The sequence below is a fragment of the Callithrix jacchus genome, chromosome 18 (assembly GCF_049354715.1).
Source record: "Callithrix jacchus isolate 240 chromosome 18, calJac240_pri, whole genome shotgun sequence".
NCBI lineage: Eukaryota > Metazoa > Chordata > Mammalia > Primates > Cebidae > Callithrix > Callithrix jacchus.
Genome location: NC_133519.1, coordinates 20,702,191 through 20,715,256, shown reverse-complemented (window position 1 = coordinate 20,715,256; position 13,066 = coordinate 20,702,191). Strand labels below are relative to the sequence as shown.

Below are 13,066 nucleotides of genomic sequence, written 5' to 3'. Positions count from 1 at the left end.
TCCCACCTTTGATTAGACCTATCACTTGGATGGATTCACCTGTAGAACTGTACATAAATGATAGCATTTGGATGCCTGGTCCTACTGATGACCGGTGTTCTGCTCAACCAGAGGAGGAAGGAATGTTAATGAATGTCTCTCTTGGATATCGCTTTCCTCCATCTGTCTGTCCAGGGTGTTTAACCCTAAAGCCTCAAAGCTGGTTAGTATACATCCCAAGGGATAATGGAACTGGTCCTACTTATCATATAGGCAGTGGAATGTCCTTTAGACCAAATATGCTGTGTAAGATATAACCTAATGGACATTACACAACTTTTGAGTACACTAATCAATATAAGCCGAAAGGAAAAATCTGCCCCAAAGCCGATCCAGAATGGTCTCCTCAATTAGAAATTCTTACTTGGAAAGATTGTGTAGCTGACAGGGCAGTCATACTTCAAGATAATGGATATGGGGCAATCATTGATTGGGCTCCTAATTAAGAAAAAATTGTGTGAGACAGGCATCTTGTGTAGATGCACCAATATTGTTAGAAATAACTGAAAACTTAATAACCAGAAATAACCTTACTAAAAGAATAGAATTGGCCGGGCGCGGTGGCTCACGCCTATAATCCCAGCACTTTGGGAGGCCGAGGCGGGTGGATCACGAGGTCAAGAGATGGAGACCATCCTGGTCAACGTGGTGAAACCCCATCTCTACTAAAAATACAAAGAATTAGCTGGGCATGGTGGCGCTAATTCATATTTATGCTGAGTACCTGTAATCCCAGCTAATTCATATTTATGCTGAGTACTTGTAATCCCAGCTACTCAGGAGGCTGAGGCAGAATTGCCTGAACCCAGGAGGCGGAGGTTGTGGTGAGCCGAGATCGTGCCATTGCACACCAGCCTGAGTAACAAGAGCGAAACTCCGACTCAAAAAAAAAAAAAAAAAGGAAAAAAAAGAAAAAAAAAAAAAAAAGAATAGAATCTCCCTTTCCCATTAAATGGGAAGATAAAGGAACAGCCCTGCCCAGACCAAAGCTTATGGCACCCATTTTAAGTCCAGAGCATCTGGAGCTGTGGAAATTGGCTATGGCAACAGCTCATATGAGAGCGTGGAAAGGAAGAGGATCGATTGGCACAAAAAACAATTGAGTTTCTTTTAATATTGATTTAATCTCAAACAGAACGATTCCATTTCTAAGTTGTGATAAGCCACCCTGTGTGTTGGTAGTAGGAAATGTGAGCATTAGGACTGATACTCAAACCCTTACCTGTAAAAATTGTAAACTGTTTACTTGCATTAATTCAACATTAATTTTTTTTTTTTTGAGACCGAGTTTCGCTCTTGTTACCCAGGCTGGAGTGCAATGGCGTGATCTCAGCTCACTGCAACCTCCACCTGCCTTAGCCTCCTGAGTAGCTGGGATTACAGGCGTGCGCCACCATGCCCAGCTAATTTTTTGTATTTTTAGTAGAGACAGGGTTTCAGCATGTTGACCAGGATGGTCTCGATCTCTTAACTTCGTGATCCACCTGCCTCGGCCTCCCAAAGTGCTGGGATTACAGGCGTGAGCCACCACGCCCGCCCTAATTTAACATTTAATCTTGAAAATAGTATTTTACTAGTCAGAGCCAGAGAAGGAGTGTGGACTCCAGTAACTCTTAACTGACCATGAAAACCTCTCCTTCAGGACATATTATCACAAAGGTACTAAAAGGAGTCTTGAATCTTTCAAAAAGATTCATATTTATGCTGATTGCTGCTGTCATGGGAATTATAGCCATGGCAGCTACCGCTGGAGCTAGAGTAGCTCTGCACACCTCAGCTCAAACTGCCCACTATATGGATGGATGTTTGCCAGAAAAATTCCTCCAGGCTTTCGAATTCTCAAACAAGAATTAATCAAAAATTGGCAAATCAAATTAATAATCTTCCACAAACTGTAATTTGGATGGGAGATCAAATAATGAGCTTAGAACAGAGATTACAGTTGAATTATGATTGGAACACATCTGATTATTGTATTACCCCTCATACTTATTTATTTATTTATTTTTTTGAGACGGAGTTTCGCTCTTGTTACCCAGGCTGGAGTGCAATGGTGCAATCTCGGCTCACCGCAACCTCTGCATCCTGGGTTCAGGCAATTCTTCTGCCTCAGCCTCCTGAGTAGCTGGGATTACAGGCACGTGTCACCATGCCCGGCTAATTTTTTGTATCTTTAGTAGAGACGGGGTTTCACCAGTTTGACCAGGATGGTCTGGATCTCTTGACCTCATGATCCACCTGCCTTGGCCTCCCAAAGTGCTAGGATTACAGGCTTGAGCCACCGGGCCCGGTCCTACCCCTCATACTTAAAATTCTGATGAACATCACTGGGAACAAGTAAGGAGAACAACGTTGGATATTGCCAAATTAAACGAACAGATTTTTCAGGCCTCCCAGGCTCATTTAAATGTTTTACCTGCAGCTGACATATTGGAAGGAGCTGCAAATAAATCCTATCAAGTTGGTTAAAACTCTTGATGGATCCACGATTGCTAATTTTGTTTTAGCAGGTGTCTGTTTATTCTGCCTGTTTTTACTCTACAAATGCAGCAGAAATTTTCAAAGAGACAAAGGCACAAACAAGCCATAATCACTTTCACCCTCTTAGCTAAAAAGAAGGGAGGAGATATGGGAAGAGATGGCCAGGGGCAGAACTGTGTTACTTATAGTTAAATGAGTACAAGCTTGCTTTGCTTTTTATACACAGAGATTTGTGCTACGGATCATATTCAAACTATGGTGTAGTGAAATAAAAGCAGAGGTGAAGTGGTAACAGGAGACCATCTGAGAGTGCCCTACAACTGCGGAACACTGCGGTGTGGCTGCAAAGCAGAAACAACTGCTTTGGTCCCACAGCTCTTTCCAACATAGAGTTTGTGTGAGGATCTCAGGGAGCTTATGCAAAAGACTCTGGGAAGTAATGCAACCTCTGCTCACAAGACTTGGGCAGGTCTTTGCAGATGGGAGCTGGTAAGGCTGGAAAGCCTTATAGGGCAGAGAACATGGGACCACCACAGACTCTGCCTATGTTCTCAGAATACGGAGCAATTCCAATTGCTCTGTGTCCATAATGCTTGGGAAAGAAAAGCCCCTTAATGCATTATGTATGGTCAGACCTTATGGCACCTTATGACTGCACCTCTCTTGCCAAAACACCTGGATAGACAATGGGTGGTAAAATCTCAGTGTCCTGACTTAGCATTTCTTAGGAGAACCATGTTTGCTATTGAATGCTGCAGACACATGCTCTTCCTCTGGCTATCTTCCTCCTCAACTCCCTCCCCACAGCTCTGCAAGATTAATAAGATAATGCACCCAATAAAAGCGCATGAAGCCCAGAGCTCATTGCTAATGGTGAGAGGGCATTGGACCCCTGGAACCATGCTGCAAAATTCTATTCTTGTTTCTTTGTCTTTATTTCTTTTCTCACTCCCTCGTTACTGCCAGGAGATGGAGCACCATGCACAGGGCTGGGCTGTTTCCCAACAAATCCCCAGCACAGCCTCTATTAATAATCATACCCTGACCCACTGAGGAAATAACAGATCACACTAATGTTATATTTACAGTCAAATAAATCACAGAGAGACTATACTACTCCACACACCCAGAATCAAAACCAGAGTGCCCTTCCCCAACAACACAATAGATGCATTTTCAGGAAAAAGACTTATCCATGAAAGTAAATTCAAAAATAGGAAGAAGGTACAGCTACACCAGATGCAAGATATCAATGTAAGGACATGAGAAACATGAAAAAGGAAGGAAATATGACACCTTCAAAGGAGCAAAATAATTCTCCAGCAATAGATCTTAACCAAAAAGAAATTTTTGAAATTCCAGGTAAAGAATTGAAAACATTGATTTTAAAGAAGCTCAGTGAGATACAAGAGATTTCTTAAAAACAGTGCAAAGAAATCAGAAAAACAATTCTGGATATGAATGATAATTTAATTAACCAAAGAGATAGATATTTAAAAAACAGAATAAATGGAAAGTCTGGAATTGAAGAATTCATTGAAGGAAATACGAAATATATTTGAAAGCTTCAATGATAGACTAGATTAGGCAGAAGAAAGAATCTTACAACTTGAAGAGAGGTCTTTTGAAAGAATCCAGCCAAACAAAAAAATAAAAAAATAAGAATAAAGAATGAGCCAAACCTTTGTTACATTTGGGACAACATAAAGTGATAAAACATTCGAATTATTTCTATCCCTGAGGGCAAAGAGACAAATAACTGATTAGAAAATGTATTTAATGAGATAATAGATAAAAACTCCCCATGCCTAGCAAGAGATTTAGACATCCAGACACAGGAGGCTTAGTGATTCCCAGGAAAATACAATGCAAAAGGGTCTCCATGGCACATTATAGTCAAACTGTCTAGAGTCAAAGCAAATCATAAAAACAGTAAGAGGAAAACATCTAGCCACCTATACAGAAAAGCCCATCAGACTAATGGTGGATCTCTCAGCAGAAACTTTGCAGGTCAGAAGAGAATGGAATAAGATATTCAAAGTGTCAGCCAAGGATACTATACATCCAGGAAAATTATTCTTTATAAAAAAGGAGAAATAGCCTTTCCCAGACAAGCAAATGCTGAGAGAATTTTTTGCCACTAGACGGGGTCCTACAAGAAATGCTCGAGGGAGTCCTAAACCTGGAAGCAAAAGATGACATTTACCATGATGGAAACACACAGAAGTATAAAACTCATTTGTAAAGCAATCACACAAAGTATGAAGAGAAAGGACTTGAATGATGCCACTACGGATACCCACCAAACCACAGTGACAAACAATAAGAGAGAAAGAAACAAAGAATATATGAGACAACCAGGAAACAACAGTATACAGGAAAAAGCTTCACATATCAATAATAACTTTGAATGTAAATTGATTAAATTCTCCATTTAAAAAATATAGAATGGTTGAATAGATTTAAAAATATAATCCATCTATATGCTAATCACCTTAACAGTAAAGACATATAGCCTGAAAGTAAAGAAATAGAAAAAAAATTTCATGTAAATGGAAACCAAAAGCAAGCAGGAGTAGCTATATTTAGATCAGATAAACTGACTTTAAGTCTAAAAAAAAAAAAAGACAATGCTATTATATAATGATGAAGGGACCAATCCAGCAAGAGGATATAACAATTCTAAATGTATATACACCCAACACTGGAGCACCTAGATTCATAAAGCAATATTATCAGAGAGAGAGAACGAGCACAATAGAATAATAATAAAAATCTACACTTGTACCCTCTAAATATATTTAGGAGGACTTCAGCACTCTACTCTCAGCATTAGACAGAGCTTCTAGACAGAAAAAAATCAACAAAGAAACATTGGATTTAAATTGGAGTTTACACCAAATGGACCTAACATATTTACAGAACATTCTGTCAAACAACTGCAGATTATATATTCTTTTCATTAGTAAATGAAGCATTCTCCAGGATAAACTGTATGTTAGGCCACAACACTGAAATCATATCAAATATATTTTCAATTCCAATGGAATAAAATGAAATGATACAAATACATGGAAATTAAACAACGTGCTCCTGACCATTGGGTCAACAAAGAAATTAAGTTGGAAATTAAAAATTTACACTTGTGTGCTCTAAATATATTTTAAAAACTTAACAATCAGTAAAAAGAATGAAATTGTGTCTTTTGCAGCAACATGGGTGAAACTTTAGGTCACTCTCTTAGGTGAAGTAAGTCAGGCACAAAAAGACACATATCACATGTTCTCACTTATATGTGAGTACAAAAATTTGATCATATGAAGGTAGATGGTGGAAAGATAGATACCAGAGACTGGGAAGGGTCAGTGTAGGGCGTGGGTGGTTGGGGGGATGATGAGGAGAGTGGGTTAAAGGGTACAAACATACAGTAAGATAGAATAAAGTCAATTTTTGATAGCAGAGTAGGGTGATTATACTTAAGAATGTATTGTACTCAGGCAGTAGACACATGGAAAACCCTGACTTCATCAGTGTGCCCTATATACATATAACAAAATTTCAGACATACCCCAAACATTTGCACACATAAGGGAAAGAAAAGATCAAAACACAGAAGCTCTCTGGAACTTACCAAAGATGAGCAGGGTAAATTCTTCCTTAGTGGTGACTTTAGAATTCTTTTTGTTTATCTGGGCTTTGTAGGAGCCTGCATCGTTCAGAGTCAGATTGCTGATGTACAGGGAGTAACTCCATTTGGTGATGCTTAGTCGGCCCTGGTAGCTTTTGTCCATAAGGATTACATCTTTGGGATTTGCAAAAGCGAGAGCATTTTTGGGACCATTCCAGGCGACGTTCTCAATGTCTGTGTCTACTGAGATGTTTAGTGGGAGAGTCACAGAACCCCCTAGGATCCCTGACACCACTCTTGGGGCTGAGTCCTCTCCAGAGGCTCTTAGTCCTGCAGAGACAGAAGAAGGACTTGGAGGAGCAGCTAGACTCCTTGAGCTAGCCTTCCTTCTTTCACTGTGTGAACATATATTGGGCACAAATGTCAGATGCTGAGAAATGAAATGAGATTCTTGTCATTCATTCCTCCATTCTCCAAACACTGACTCCCTTAAAAGTAGCTACAATAGTTTGTGAAACAGTTCTTCTGGTTTCTGTTCCAGTAGGGGAATTAGCCTTGTGACTTTGGGTACATTTTTGAATTTTTCTGAGAATCAGTTTACTTATCTAAGAGATTGAAATGCTCATGCCTGCACCATTTTCTTCAAGGGATATAGTAAAAATTAAATGAAAGCGGGTTGCTGCAAATTGTGAATGGCCAATGAAGTGAAAAGGAGTATATTTTTAAAATAAGGTAAATAGATGGATGGTCAGAGGGATGGCTAGATGGGCAGATGAGTGATAAAGCAAGCAAAATGAAACATTAGTGTTGGAACCTAGGTAGTAGGCATATGAATGTTCAATGTAAATGCTCCAACTTTTCTGAATGTTTGAGAATTCTCATAGCAGTGTTGGGAACTAAAGGAGCCTCTCCTACCTCTACCTTACCCTTCTTTCCCCCTCATTGTCCATGGGATCTTAGATTGACTTTAGCCAGGTTTGGGGGTGAGAATAGCTGGTAGTACCAATACAGTTCCTGATTTCCTCATCTTAGGCAAGGTTTTATTCCTGATAAACATTGTTACCAAGACATCTAGGAAGCTGGCATTTGTCCAAGGCTGCTAATTTTCTTGTAGGGAGCCTGTGGGTATCTTCTGGGTGACCCCAGCTTGGATTTCCAGGGCTTCTGAGGCTCTGGAGAGCACTCTGAAAATTCTAGACCAAATCAGATGGGTTTGGGATCCAGACTCCAGCAGGAATTCTGGGTGGGAAAATAAGTAGAAATTGTTAGAGAGAAAAAAAGGAGCATAAGCACAGCCTGGAGAAGTGGAAGAAGGCTGAAGCAAACTCTGAAAACCCAGAGGTACAGAATGTAAAGACACAAGGAGGAGAGAGGCTGCTTGTGACAGGTCATGAGGATTCTTTGCTTAGACCTCCATCAGCCAATTACTTGCACCTTGCGGAGAGGCAGCTACGGAGCATGCAGAGCTGGGGATCCTGGATGTGAGAAGGTTGGGTTGGGTGGATTCTTTGGGCAGATTCAGACTGAGTTGATGTGAGGCTAATTTGAAGTTTTCTAAAAGAGAGCTCTTCCCATCTAGAAGACACTGCTTGTGATTGCTATGTGTGCATTAGGTACAGTATGTAAATTATCTCATTTAATCCTAATAACTACTATAATTAGCTTCTTTTTACAGATGAGGAGCTGAAATTTAGAGCCACTTCCCTGAGATTACAGGGTTGATCAGTTACAGAGTCCAAACCCTATGTCCATGGTGCCGCAGGAGTAGGGAGGCCAGGAGTACTGCCCATCTCTATTCTGGAAGCTGAGGAGCTGCTGGGCCTTGGCTGAGTGCATATGACTTGTTTTGGCCTCAGATTTTCTTACATCAGACAGAAACCATAAACAAGGCCTCACAGACTGTCAGTGGGGGCGACAGGATGTGGGCCTCACAGGGCAAATCTTGCCGCAGAAAACAGTGCTATGTAGCTCCCAGTAAGTACAGTGACAGTTCCCCAGTACCAGTCATTTTATTTTGAATTGCACCATAGGACAAATAATAAAACAGTGTTCAAAGATTGTAATAACTGAATTTGACTCACGCATCTCTTAATAGTTTCCAAATAATGCATATAATGGTAATTATCATAATAGCAATTACAGCTTCTGCCAACTATGTGCCAATCACTTTATATATATCATCCACAATCTGTCAGAGTGTTGCGTGATGCATCCTAACTGTATTTTACGCTTAAGAAATAGAGGCTCACACCACTAATAAGTGATGGAGCAATGATTTAATTTCAGATGTTCCTGACACTAAAGTGAGAGGGGTCTTTTCACTTGCCTGCTGTTTAAGTTCCTGAAACAACTCTCTGGAGACACAAAAGCATCATCCTTTTAGACCAAAAGAGTGAGATTTGAGGTCATCCTAATCACTGGAGCCAGACTGAAGGAGATGACTGCTCTGAACTGTTTGCAATTCACTGCATTAATCACTTGAGGCTTGGGGGACCTGGAGTGTTGCTTATTTCAGGTTTGCTCAATGCAACCAAGGAACACCCCAAAGGTCAGATGTAGACATAAATAGCCCTGCTGCTTTCTGCATTTTTTTGATAAGCCCAGATAAAATGGAAAGTGAAGAGAGGTCAGACTAAACCTCAGCTCTGAGGTCTGGGTTTCTCATTCACCCGTATCTGCGTCCAGGAGTTTCTCTAGAGCTCCCCTCAGGCACCAACAGCCAACCCCACTGCTCTCAGATCTCTAGTGCTACCTGTACCATCTTCCCTGAAACCCTGGGGAAAGTGGGACCACAGAAGGACAACAGCTGCCACAGTCTCAGGTGGCTGAGATCCTCTCTGAGCTACTGGATTGGCTCTGCCTGCTGGACAGTGGGGGTCTGCACCGTGTATGGGAGAGATGTTTCCCAGGAGTTGGGCCTTGATAGGGAGGAAGAAGTTGAGGAGAAAAGGATATTCAGGTAGACGCCACCTTGCTCAGGGTCACCCAACCACCTGCAGGTCCCCAGTGAAGCCTCAGTAATAAAGCCAGCAAAGGTGATAACCAAGGCAGGATATGTAGAAAGACACTCCAGGAGTTCTCTCCATTCCTAGGAAATTGCTAGGTGGCCTCTCATCAGGGGATTTTCCTGGATCCTTCTGTGGGTTTTATCTACACTATATAGGGAACAAACTCTTTATGTACTTGGCATTTCTTTCTTTTTTTTTTTTTAACCTAGCCATTGGTAACCATTTCCATTATATACTTGGCATTTCTTAGGAAAGTGAGGGTGAGAGAAATGCAGTTTGAGCCCAGAGTTATTTGAGACTGGAGCTAGAGTGTCACCCCCTCATGGTACATGAATATGCACACGTGGAGTAATTTACCGCAAGGAGAGGAGCTTCCTGATTTTTTTTTTTTTTAGATGGAGTTTTGTTCTGTCACCAGGCTGGAGGGTAGTGGCACAATCTCAGTTCTCTGCAACCTCTGCCTCCTGGGTTCAAGTGATTTTCCTGCTTCAGCCTCCTGAGTAGCTGGGACTACCAGTACATGCCACCATTCCTGGCTAATTTTTTGTATTTTAGAGACGGAATTTCACCATATTGGCCAGGATGGCCTTGATCTCCTGACCTAGTGATCCACCTACTTCAGCCGCCCAAAGTGCTGGGATTACAGGTGTGAGCCACTCGCCTGGCCTGTTTCCTGATTTTAGCAACAAGAATCTCCCAGACAGAGAATGTGACCAGCCTCAGAACACCAGTAGCAAGCAGTGGTGGCCATAAAGTGGACTTACCCAGGAGCAGGAAGAGGAGAGAGGTCCGTAGAACAGAAGAGAATATTTGCAGCTGACTCCTCTGTGGCTTATTGTAGAAAGGCCCAGGAGCCCAGTCATCTGTGTGACTCTTTGAGGCCACCATGACGATCTATTTTCAGATCTCAGACTGAAGGAGGATGCACTTATCACAGCTTCCGCAAGTGTGTGTGTGTCAGAGGGAGGGTTGTTTATACCAGCCACCACCGACTCTTCCGTCTGCATAGGCAGGAAGAGGTCCCAAGGCTATCCAGGGTCTTGTTTGTGACCAATGTGGAGCATCACTTGCTTTTGTATCAAGGGACTTGGGTTCTAAAATTGGCCCCTAAAGTTGATTGCTAAAGATCTCTACCTCCTGGCATTCATGCCTCTGTGTAATTACCCCTTCTTGAGTGTGGCCTGGATTTAGTGACTTGCTTTAAGTGAATAGAATGTGGCAGAGGTACTAGGATGTCATTTATTGGTCTCAAAAAACCTGTGACTTCCATCTTGGGCTAGCATGTGTGTACAAATGCTCTCTTTCTCTCTCTTTCTCTTGCCCTCTCTCCCTCTCTCTCTTCCCACTATCTCTCTTTCCCTACCTTACTCTGAGGGGAGTGGACATTATTTTGTGAGATACTTTAGGGAGAGCATTCCAAAGCAAATAACAGAGGGAAGCCCCCAGCCAACACTCAGCGAGGAGCTGATTCCTCTGGCCAACAGTCCACAAGGACTGAGGCTGGCCAAGAACCACGAGTGACACTGGAAGTGGATCCTCCCCAGGAGGGCCTTGAAATGACCACAGCCCTGACTGACACCGTGACTGTAGCTTTCTGAATACCTTAAGCCAGAGAGACCCAGCTAAGCCACGCCCAGAGAAATTGTGAGATAATAAATGTTTGGTCTTTAAATTTTTTTTTCAATGTTTTATTTTTCATCAAAAATGCTTATTGTTTTTAGCTGTGAAGTTTGGGGCAATTTGTTATAAAGCAACAGATAACCAATACAGTCACCCGATACATTTTCTGTTTTGCTCAAGGCAGTTTGTGCTGGCTTTCTGTCACATGCAGTGAAGGACTTCTTATATGGAAAAAGGCATCAGGGAGACTGCAGTGGGGGTGGACATTGTATGTGACAGTGTGGAGTTGACTGAGTACAAAACGCAGGCTGGAGGACAGCATTATTCCCTCCAACCTGACTGGGGAAACTTTCTCCTTCTTCTTGTCAGTAGTGTCGTAGCTGGCCATGCTGTAGTTTGTCGCTGCAGGGCATCGGTTTACTTAAGCTGTAACATGAAGAAGACTTGGTAGGAAAGCTTGAGGCTGGCAGAGTGTGTGTTTTTAGCTAATATTCAGTGAGAGCCACAGAGTGCTAGGCTGTCTTCTGACACTTTAGCACATTCACTCATTTGATCTTATAATAGTTTTATGAGATATATTTAATCACTCCCATTTTATAAACGAGAAAACTGAGGTCCAGAGGGGTTAAATAGCTTACTATAAGTTTTATAGTTAGTAAGGACTTGAACCCAGGAAGTCTGGGTTCAAAGGAAGAAGGGAGAGAGAGAGGAACCATTAGGGTAACAGGCTTCTGCCCAGGAAAGCATCTTTAGAGGCTGGTCATGATCTGATGTTGCACAATCTTGAAAGTAACAGAATCTTGAAAATCTTTAAATTTTATGCACTAGGAGCCTGTCTTATTTCACTCTAGTCTTGGTCCTGTGACTAGAACATGGGCTGTCTAGAAGGGATTGCAGGACATACAGACAGGAGACGTTACCAGAGCACAGATAGAGCATCCTGTTACCAAGCTAAAGGAAACAGGGATCTGGTAGGAGTAGGAAGCTTCCTCGAGCTGCAGAGTGGAGGGAGAATGGGTGAAGGGATGAGGCTGGGGTGAGGAAGCTACTGAAAGACTCTGGGTACGGAGCATGAGAGCAGAAACAGCCTGCGTGGGAGGCGAGGACAAAGGCAGGCGGGAATTTGGAGACTGGTGATAATAAAAATCATCACTAACATTTATTGGGTAATTACGCTGAGTAAGGCTTTGTGTTTAGAACTTTACATATGTTTTCTCCTTTAATCCTACATTCAACCCTATTTGGATTATACTCGGATTATCTCCATTTTAGAAATGGGGACACTGAGATTTAGGGAGGTAACATCACTAGAATGACCTCCTTTGAAGCTGTGACCATAGGAGGACACAGTCTTATGATACTGTTGCAGAATCCAATTAAGTATTATCATTTAACTATAGGAAAACCTACATTAATATAAATTTTGGTACAAAGTGTTTGTTGTGTGCCCTGTCCTCACATGGAGAGGGCTAATATTCTCATCAGGACAGGGAGGCAAAGCGCCTAGTGTTGGGAATCAGGGAGCAACCTCCAGTGAAGTTGGCCCCAGTGTTTTCCTTCTCAGTAGCCTTCACCAGCCCAGCAAATGGGTGTGAATGACTGGAAAATTTTTGAAATCCCTTCTATTGTCCTGGGAGTCCAGCCAGCTACAGGTCCAGAATCACCCCTGTCAACTGGGCATTGCCTCCAGGCAGCATCAGACTCCAGCCTGGGTTGAGATTTGGGTCTGGCAGCCACAACCCCAAACTCAGCTGTGTTGCTTCACCGCCAGCCCCAACCAGCCCTTCATTCACTGGGCAATATGACCCTGCATTTTACACAACTGCATTTGTTGGACTTTATTTTTAATATTGTATTGACGGATTGGAAGAATATGAAAGACTATAGAATGCTGATGAGCTCAAAGCTTTTTACACTTAGATGGAAAGACAGATATATCTTAGGAGCTAAAGAAATGCAACTCAAATCAAGGGCTGCAGCCACAGTAGAGGGAAGAATTAGGGAATGTCACAGTGTCCAAGAGGAATCTAGGGATATAGGCTATGAGACCAGCCTTTTATTTTAATTTAATTTTATTTTTTTGAAACGGAGTTTCGCTGTTGTCACCCAGGCTGGAGTGCAATGGCACGACCTCGGCTCACCACAACCTCCGCCTTCTGGGTTCAAGCAATTCTCCTGCCTCAGCCTCCCGAGTAGCTGGGACTACAGACGCGTGCCACCATGCTCAGCTAATTTTTGTATTTTTAGTGCGGACAGGGTTTCACCATGTTGACCAGGATGGTCTCAATCT

General features: G+C 42.2%; 1 protein-coding gene across 14 annotated transcripts in view; it reads right to left on the bottom strand.

Annotated features, from left to right (window-relative positions):
- LY9 (lymphocyte antigen 9) overlaps positions 1 to 10,058 on the bottom strand; it is a 34,711-nt gene extending 24,653 nt beyond the window's left edge. For 10 of the 14 annotated variants that reach the window (XM_008984747.5, XM_008984749.5, XM_008984748.5 and 7 more), the window contains exons 1-2: positions 9,921 to 10,058; positions 6,152 to 6,478 (exon numbers count right to left, since the gene is read on the bottom strand). In XM_008984747.5, coding sequence (XP_008982995.4) covers positions 6,152 to 6,478; positions 9,921 to 10,044 — 451 coding nt within the window. In that variant the 5' untranslated portion in view covers positions 10,045 to 10,058. Of the gene's footprint in view, positions 1 to 6,151; positions 6,479 to 7,211; positions 7,388 to 9,920 lie in introns of all 14 variants that reach the window. The other 4 variants (XM_008984752.5, XM_078356112.1, XM_078356116.1 and 1 more) reach the window with 2 other exon arrangements.
- Between the last annotated feature and the right edge of the window lie 3,008 nt (positions 10,059 to 13,066).